We start from the raw sequence: 11,120 nt of genomic DNA on the forward strand, positions 1-11,120 counted from the left end.
TTTAAACACGACACACTATATTTATATTACATTTTAAACATGACACACTATATTTATATTACATTTTAAACATGGCACACTATATTTATATTACATTTTAAACATGACACACTATATTTATATTACATTTTAAACATGACACACTATATTTATATTACATTTTAAACACAACACACTATATTTATATTACATTTTAAACATGACACACTATATTTATATTACATTTTAAACATGACACACTATATTTATATTACATTTTAAACACGACACACTATATTTATATTACATTTTAAACATGACACACTATATTTATATTACATTTTAAACATGACACACTATATTTATATTACATTTTAAACATAACACACTATATTTATATTACACTTTAAACATGACACACTATATTTATATTACATTTTAAACATAACACACTATATTTATATTACATTTTAAACATGACACACTATATTTATATTACACTTTAAACATGACACACTATATTTATATTACATTTTAAACATAACACACTATATTTATATTACATTTTAAACATGACACACTATATTTATATTACATTTTAAACATGACACACTATATTTATATTACATTTTAAACATAACACACTATATTTATATTACATTTTAAACATGACACACTATATTTATATTACATTTTAAACATGACACACTATATTTATATTACATTTTAAACATGACACACTATATTTATATTACATTTTAAACATGACACACTATATTTATATTACATTTTAAACATGACACACTATATTTATATTACATTTTAAACATAACACACTATATTTATATTACACTTTAAACATGACAGTCTATATTTATATTACATTTTAAAGGAGATGAAGAAGCCTATCATCAACAGTCACACAAGAAGGAGGCGGTCCTAGGAGGTGTGGCCCCGCCCCCGCTCCCCAGGTGTGGGAACAGACACTCCCCCCACACCCCCACCTACCATGCCTTCACCACTGGGGTGGAGGTTCAGCGATGGCGGGCGCTCTGCTTTGCTGATGGGCGAGAGAGAAGGAAAGAGAGACTCAAATGTTACTTTTCATTCTGAACATTTACTCCATTATTGTCAAGTCATTATTGTCAAGTCATTATTGTCAAGTCTTTATTGTCAAGTCATTATTGTCAAGTCATTATTGTCAAGTCATTATTGTCAAGTCATTATTGTCAAGTCTTTATTGTCAAGTCATTATTGTCAAGTCATTATTGTCAAGTCATTATTGTCAAGTCTTTATTGTCAAGTCATTATTGTCAAGTCATTATTGTCAAGTCATTATTGTCAAGTCATTATTGTCAAGTCGTTATTGTCAAGTCATTATTGTCAAGTCATTATTGTCAAGTCTTTATTGTCAAGTCATTATTGTCAAGTCATTATTGTCAAGTCATTATTGTCAAGTCTTTATTGTCAAGTCGTTATTGTCAAGTCGTTATTGTCAAGTCTTTATTGTCAAGTCATTATTGTCAAGTCTTTATTGTCAAGTCTTTATTGTCAAGTCTTTATTGTCAAGTCGTTATTGTCAAGTCTTTATCGTCAAGTCTTTATTGTCAAGTCATTATTGTCAAGTCGTTATTGTCAAGTCTTTATTGTCAAGTCGTTATTGTCAAGTCATTATTGTCAAGTCTTTATTGTCAAGTCTTTATTGTCAAGTCTTTATTGTCAAGTCTTTATTGTCAAGTCATTATTGTCAAGTCTTTATTGTCAAGTCTTTATTGTCAAGTCGTTATTGTCAAGTCTTTATTGTCAAGTCTTTATTGTCAAGTCGTTATTGTCAAGTCGTTATTGTCAAGTCGTTATTGTCAAGTCTTTATTGTCAAGTCTTTATTGTCAAGTCTTTATTGTCAAGTCATTATTGTCAAGTCGTTATTGTCAAGTCATTATTGTCAAGTCATTATTGTCAAGTCGTTATTGTCAAGTCTTTATTGTCAAGTCTTTATTGTTGTCAAGACTTGGACTGTGGCTTGGTTTGTTCTCCCGTGGTGCAAATGAACTGGACTGGTCAAGGCTTGAAGGTGGGTACATGATTTATTTTAAACTATCAAAAAAGGAATAAACAAAAAGCGCGCACAGTGGCGGAGAATAAAACTAGACTTTAAACACAAAACTTGCACATTGACAGAAACTATGAACAATTAAACAAAACACTAACTGTGGCTTAACAAACAAAAACTTACTTGGCATGGAACCGGCATGAAAAAAAGAGTAGCAAGGGTCATCAGGGTGTGGAGAGTGTGCAGGAGCATAAATGTGGTGATGTCGTCAGGACGAACAACAGAAAATTAATGAACTTAAATACTATGGACATGATTAGTGAAAGCAGGTGCGTGACTCAAAACGTGAAACAGGTGCGTGACGTGACAGGTGAAAACTAATGGTTGCTATGGTGACAAGAGTGCACAATGAGTCCAAACGTGGAACAGGTGCGTGACGTGACAGGTGAAACTAATGGTTGCTATGGTGACAAAACAAAACAAAAGTGCACAAAAAGTCCACAATTTAAACCGAACATTACTAAAACAAAACATGATCACACAGACATGACAATTGTCAAGTCATTATTGTCAAGTCTTTATTGTCAAGTCTTTATTGTCAAGTCATTATTGTCAAGTCGTTATTGTCAAGTCATTATTGTCAAGTCATTATTGTTAAGTCGTTATTGTCAAGTCTTTATTGTCAAGTCGTTATTGTCAAGTCTTTATTGTCAAGTCATTATTGTCAAGTCGTTATTGTCAAGTCATTATTGTCAAGTCATTATTGTCAAGTCTTTATTGTCAAGTCTTTATTGTCAAGTCATTATTGTCAAGTCGTTATTGTCAAGTCATTATTGTCAAGTCATTATTGTTAAGTCGTTATTGTCAAGTCTTTATTGTCAAGTCGTTATTGTCAAGTCGTTATTGTCAAGTCTTTATTGTCAAGTCTTTATTGTCAAGTCTTTATTGTCAAGTCTTTATTGTCAAGTCATTATTGTCAAGTCGTTATTGTCAAGTCGTTATTGTCAAGTCTTTATTGTCAAGTCGTTATTGTCAAGTCGTTATTGTCAAGTCTTTATTGTCAAGTCTTTATTGTCAAGTCTTTATTGTCAAGTCAGCCAAGATGATTTCATCACATGACTGACAGGAGAATGTGAAGGAGATCAAATGTTTAAAATGTAGGATTAAACATCATTCATGATATTAGCAAGTGGTTTGTAAATAAACAGTTTCAAAACATCTAATATTGATATGTTATCATTAATTATCATCATGTATTGACACTGATATGTTTATATGTTATCATTAATTATCATCATGTATTGACACTGATATGTTTATATGTTATCATTAATTATCATCATGTATTGACACTGATATGTTGTGTTCCTAATGTTGTGAAACATGACAAGTGTTTGTGGTCCATGCTGACTTGTGAGAGCAGTGAGCATGAAGCAGACAGATGGAGACTAACATGTCATGTAGTCCACACACATTCTACATATCAGATGGAGACTAACATGTCATGTAGTCCACACATCAGATGGAGACTAACATGTCACACATTCTACATATCAGATGGAGACTAACATGTCACACATTCTACATATCAGATGGAGACTAACATGTCACACATTCTACATATCAGATGGAGACTAACATGTCACACATTCTACATATCAGATGGAGACTAACATGTCACACATTCTACATATCAGATGGAGACTAACATGTCACACATTCTACATATCAGATGAAGACTAACATGTCACACATTCTACATATCAGATGGAGACTAACATGTCACACATTCTACATATCAGATGGAGACTAACATGTCACACATTCTACATATCAGATGGAGACTAACATGTCACACATTCTACATATCAGATGGAGACTAACATGTCACACATTCTACATATCAGATGAAGACTAACATGTCACACATTCTACATATCAGATGGAGACTAACATGTCACACATTCTACATATCAGATGAAGACTAACATGTCACACATTCTACATATCAGATGGAGACTAACATGTCACACATTCTACATATCAGATGGAGACTAACATGTCACACATTCTACATATCAGATGAAGACTAACATGTCACACATTCTACATATCAGATGGAGACTAACATGTCACACATTCTACATATCAGATGGAGACTAACATGTCACACATTCTACATATCAGATGGAGACTAACATGTCACACATTCTACATATCAGATGGAGACTAACATGTCACACATTCTACATATCAGATGGAGACTAACATGTCACACATTCTACATATCAGATGAAGACTAACATGTCACACATTCTACATATCAGATGGAGACTAACATGTCACACATTCTACATATCAGATGGAGACTAACATGTCACACATTCTACATATCAGATGGAGACTAACATGTCACACATTCTACATATCAGATGGAGACTAACATGTCACACATTCTACATATCAGATGAAGACTAACATGTCACACATTCTACATATCAGATGGAGACTAACATGTCACACATTCTACATATCAGATGGAGACTAACATGTCACACATTCTACATATCAGATGGAGACTAACATGTCACACATTCTACATATCAGATGGAGACTAACATGTCACACATTCTACATATCAGATGGAGACTAACATGTCACACATTCTACATATCAGATGGAGACTAACATGTCACACATTCTACATATCAGATGGAGACTAACATGTCACACATTCTACATATCAGATGAAGACTAACATGTCACACATTCTACATATCAGATGGAGACTAACATGTCACACATTCTACATATCAGATGAAGACTAACATGTCACACATTCTACATATCAGATGGAGACTAACATGTCACACATTCTACATATCAGATGGAGACTAACATGTCACACATTCTACATATCAGATGAAGACTAACATGTCACACATTCTACATATCAGATGGAGACTAACATGTCACACATTCTACATATCAGATGAAGACTAACATGTCACACATTCTACATATCAGATGGAGACTAACATGTCACACATTCTACATATCAGATGGAGACTAACATGTCACACATTCTACATATCAGATGAAGACTAACATGTCACACATTCTACATATCAGATGGAGACTAACATGTCACACATTCTACATATCAGATGGAGACTAACATGTCACACATTCTACATATCAGATGGAGACTAACATGTCACACATTCTACATATCAGATGGAGACTAACATGTCACACATTCTACATATCAGATGGAGACTAACATGTCACACATTCTACATATCAGATGAAGACTAACATGTCACACATTCTACATATCAGATGGAGACTAACATGTCACACATTCTACATATCAGATGGAGACTAACATGTCACACATTCTACATATCAGATGGAGACTAACATGTCACACATTCTACATATCAGATGGAGACTAACATGTCACACATTCTACATATCAGATGAAGACTAACATGTCACACATTCTACATATCAGATAGAGACTAACATGTCACACATTCTACATATCAGATGAAGACTAACATGTCACACATTCTACATATCAGATGGAGACTAACATGTCACACATTCTACATATCAGATGGAGACTAACATGTCACACATTCTACATATCAGATGGAGACTAACATGTCACACATTCTACATATCAGATGGAGACTAACATGTCACACATTCTACATATCAGATGGAGACTAACATGTCACACATTCTACATATCAGATGGAGACTAACATGTCACACATTCTACATATCAGATGAAGACTAACATGTCACACATTCTACATATCAGATGGAGACTAACATGTCACACATTCTACATATCAGATGGAGACTAACATGTCACACATTCTACATATCAGATGGAGACTAACATGTCACACATTCTACATATCAGATGGAGACTAACATGTCACACATTCTACATATCAGATGAAGACTAACATGTCACACATTCTACATATCAGATGGAGACTAACATGTCACACATTCTACATATCAGATGGAGACTAACATGTCACACATTCTACATATCAGATGGAGACTAACATGTCACACATTCTACATATCAGATGGAGACTAACATGTCACACATTCTACATATCAGATGGAGACTAACATGTCACACATTCTACATATCAGATGGAGACTAACATGTCACACATTCTACATATCAGATGAAGACTAACATGTCACACATTCTACATATCAGATGGAGACTAACATGTCACACATTCTACATATCAGATGGAGACTAACATGTCACACATTCTACATATCAGATGGAGACTAACATGTCACACATTCTACATATCAGATGAAGACTAACATGTCACACATTCTACATATCAGATAGAGACTAACATGTCACACATTCTACATATCAGATGAAGACTAACATGTCACACATTCTACATATCAGATGGAGACTAACATGTCACACATTCTACATATCAGATGGAGACTAACATGTCACACATTCTACATATCAGATGGAGACTAACATGTCACACATTCTACATATCAGATGGAGACTAACATGTCACACATTCTACATATCAGATGGAGACTAACATGTCACACATTCTACATATCAGATGGAGACTAACATGTCACACATTCTACATATCAGATGGAGACTAACATGTCACACATTCTACATATCAGATGAAGACTAACATGTCACACATTCTACATATCAGATAGAGACTAACATGTCACACATTCTACATATCAGATGAAGACTAACATGTCACACATTCTACATATCAGATGGAGACTAACATGTCACACATTCTACATATCAGATGGAGACTAACATGTCACACATTCTACATATCAGATGGAGACTAACATGTCACACATTCTACATATCAGATGGAGACTAACATGTCACACATTCTACATATCAGATGGAGACTAACATGTCACACATTCTACATATCAGATGGAGACTAACATGTCACACATTCTACATATCAGATGAAGACTAACATGTCACACATTCTACATATCAGATGGAGACTAACATGTCACACATTCTACATATCAGATGGAGACTAACATGTCACACATTCTACATATCAGATGGAGACTAACATGTCACACATTCTACATATCAGATGAAGACTAACATGTCACACATTCTACATATCAGATAGAGACTAACATGTCACACATTCTACATATCAGATGAAGACTAACATGTCACACATTCTACATATCAGATGGAGACTAACATGTCACACATTCTACATATCAGATGGAGACTAACATGTCACACATTCTACATATCAGATGGAGACTAACATGTCACACATTCTACATATCAGATGGAGACTAACATGTCACACATTCTACATATCAGATGGAGACTAACATGTCACACATTCTACATATCAGATGGAGACTAACATGTCACACATTCTACATATCAGATGGAGACTAACATGTCACACATTCTACATATCAGATGGAGACTAACATGTCACACATTCTACATATCAGATAGAGACTAACATGTCACACATTCTACATATCAGATGGAGACTAACATGTCACACATTCTACATATCAGATGGAGACTAACATGTCACACATTCTACATATCAGATGGAGACTAACATGTCACACATTCTACATATCAGATGGAGACTAACATGTCACACATTCTACATATCAGATGAAGACTAACATGTCACACATTCTACATATCAGATAGAGACTAACATGTCACACATTCTACATATCAGATGAAGACTAACATGTCACACATTCTACATATCAGATGGAGACTAACATGTCACACATTCTACATATCAGATGGAGACTAACATGTCACACATTCTACATATCAGATGGAGACTAACATGTCACACATTCTACATATCAGATGGAGACTAACATGTCACACATTCTACATATCAGATGGAGACTAACATGTCACACATTCTACATATCAGATGGAGACTAACATGTCACACATTCTACATATCAGATGAAGACTAACATGTCACACATTCTACATATCAGATGGAGACTAACATGTCACACATTCTACATATCAGATGGAGACTAACATGTCACACATTCTACATATCAGATGGAGACTAACATGTCACACATTCTACATATCAGATGGAGACTAACATGTCACACATTCTACATATCAGATGAAGACTAACATGTCACACATTCTACATATCAGATGGAGACTAACATGTCACACATTCTACATATCAGATGGAGACTAACATGTCACACATTCTACATATCAGATGGAGACTAACATGTCACACATTCTACATATCAGATGGAGACTAACATGTCACACATTCTACATATCAGATGAAGACTAACATGTCACACATTCTACATATCAGATGGAGACTAACATGTCACACATTCTACATATCAGATGGAGACTAACATGTCACACATTCTACATATCAGATGGAGACTAACATGTCACACATTCTACATATCAGATGGAGACTAACATGTCACACATTCTACATATCAGATGGAGACTAACATGTCACACATTCTACATATCAGATGGAGACTAACATGTCACACATTCTACATATCAGATGAAGACTAACATGTCACACATTCTACATATCAGATGGAGACTAACATGTCACACATTCTACATATCAGATGGAGACTAACATGTCACACATTCTACATATCAGATGGAGACTAACATGTCACACATTCTACATATCAGATGGAGACTAACATGTCACACATTCTACATATCAGATGGAGACTAACATGTCACACATTCTACATATCAGATGGAGACTAACATGTCACACATTCTACATATCAGATGAAGACTAACATGTCACACATTCTACATATCAGATAGAGACTAACATGTCACACATTCTACATATCAGATGAAGACTAACATGTCACACATTCTACATATCAGATGGAGACTAACATGTCACACATTCTACATATCAGATGGAGACTAACATGTCACACATTCTACATATCAGATGGAGACTAACATGTCACACATTCTACATATCAGGGGGAGTTTGGTTTGGAGCTGAAGGAAAAGGTGTTGGATTTACCTTTTCCTCCAGGTGTGGCGTTGACTGAGCACACAGCAGCCAGGCAGCGAGACAGGACACAGGACAGGCAGTGAGACAGGACACAGGACAGGCAGTGAGACAGGACACAGGACAGGCAGTGAGACAGGAACATGACATGATACATGGAACTATGCAAACATTAGCCCACAAATAGCTTTCACTCACTGGTAAGCACTTTTCTCCTACGCTTTGCACCCTGCGCCTAATAAAACGGTGCGGCTAGTTTATGGATTTCTCTTCGCTGACGGCCATAATGCAAATAGTTTTCATTCGACACATGCAAGGGTCCTTAAATGGTGTGTTCATGTTTGTGCTATGTTTGCGCCATCTTTTGGACGAGTTTGCTCACTGCAAGTGCTGCTGGGTGAATGTGAGTTCCTGCTGTTTAGAGCTTTCTACCGGACGTACAAGTGCCGTTCCATCTTCAGGCCGTCCATAGCGTTTCTGGATGTCTTCATTCAGTTTGTAAGTTTTACAATATAACTACAACTATTCTTACTTACTAAAGCGTCCCATGTGTGATGTCTGTAGGAGTGTTTTCATGCATGCTGTCATAATGTAATCAAGATAGCATCATTAGCTAACATGCTAACTGGTTTAACAGTGTCAGTGTTAGTATTATTAACTTACAACAATATTCTTTTTGTGTTGTTTGACTTTCACAAATTCCTCAGTAAATTCACCAAGACGTCAGCGTGGAGTTAGTCAGTCTGTTTAGCTGATTGGAGAGCTAGCTTGCGCAGCTAGTGACTTCTGTTTTGTTTGATCAGCCCTTTTACTGCCATGTTACACACACTGTTTGTAAACAATTAAGCTATTTAAATCAATATTTCTGTATAAAAAACCCATTTCACAAGGTATTTATCTGCCACTTATAGTCCGGTGTATGGAAATATACTTTTTTACTGAACTTCAGTGGGTGTGGCTTATGTGCCCGTGCGCTCTCTGGTAGGGATGTCCCGATCCGATATTTGGATCGGATCGGCCGCCGATATTTGCAAAAAAATGCGTATCGGCAAGGCATGGGAAAATGCCGATCCAGATCCAGTAAAAAAAACAAACTCCGGTCCGTGTTTTCCAACGCACCGATTTAAATAATACATTCCACTTTTCTGCTGCGCCCTAATTTCCGTTCTGCATTTTCCAGCACACCTTCAACACATCCACAGGTCTGTGGATTCTCACGCAGTTGCTTTTAGCTGCTGGCATTACACGACAGGCTCTTCTCACTCTTTCCTGTGTCTCCCTCTCACAGACAGCAAGCGCACCTTCTTACACACGTCACATACTGTCACGTCATACGTCACATACGTATACGTCCTCCCCGAGCAGAGAGGTAGCAGCATGGCTAATGTTAGCTGTGATGCTAGCGCAGCCGTGCGCGCCTGTGCAATTGCGCACTGCTCAAGCGTCCTCTGCGCACGGCAAATTTATGCCACGCACAAAATCAAATAAAAAAATAAGTGCATAACAATTTTCGACACACGGACACGACAGAGAAAACAGTTTTCGTCATCATTGTTCAAATATTGTAACGTCTGTCGAGACGCTTATCTCCATTCGGTGCCACACGTCCACACCATCAAAATGCAGAGGCAAACATTTCCAGATCAACACCGTATGAAAAAAATAGTGATTTTTTTTAGTTGTGATTTCCTTCTCTGCATGAAAGTTTAAAAGTAGCATATATTAATGCAGTATGAAGAAGAATGTTTTAATGTAGACACATAGAATCATCATACTGCTGTGATTATATGCATCAAGTGTTCATTCAAGGCTAAGGCAAAATATCCACATATATATCGTGTATCGCAATATGGCCTTAAAATATCGCAATATTAAAAAAAGGCCATATCGCCCAGCCCTAGTTCAATGATGCCATTTCTGTTTGTCATGTATAATTTTGTCTATTTTGTGTTTATCCTTGAATAAACAGGTC

At 35.9% G+C, this 11,120-nt stretch overlaps 1 protein-coding gene across 7 annotated transcripts in view; it reads right to left on the reverse strand.

Moving 5' to 3' along the window:
* mapk8ip3 (mitogen-activated protein kinase 8 interacting protein 3) overlaps window positions 1–11,120 on the reverse strand; it is a 95,884-nt gene that overhangs the window by 70,184 nt on the left and 14,580 nt on the right. For 6 of the 7 annotated variants that reach the window (XM_072915739.1, XM_072915736.1, XM_072915740.1 and 3 more), the window contains 2 exons: window positions 9,161–9,184; window positions 988–1,039 (listed from right to left, as the gene is read on the reverse strand). In XM_072915739.1, coding sequence (XP_072771840.1) covers window positions 988–1,039; window positions 9,161–9,184 — 76 coding nt within the window. The remainder of the gene's footprint in view (window positions 1–987; window positions 1,040–9,160; window positions 9,185–11,120) is intronic. The other variant, XM_072915737.1, reaches the window with a different exon arrangement.

This window comes from Nerophis lumbriciformis, linkage group LG22, assembly GCF_033978685.3.
Source record: "Nerophis lumbriciformis linkage group LG22, RoL_Nlum_v2.1, whole genome shotgun sequence".
Lineage (NCBI taxonomy): Eukaryota > Metazoa > Chordata > Actinopteri > Syngnathiformes > Syngnathidae > Nerophis > Nerophis lumbriciformis.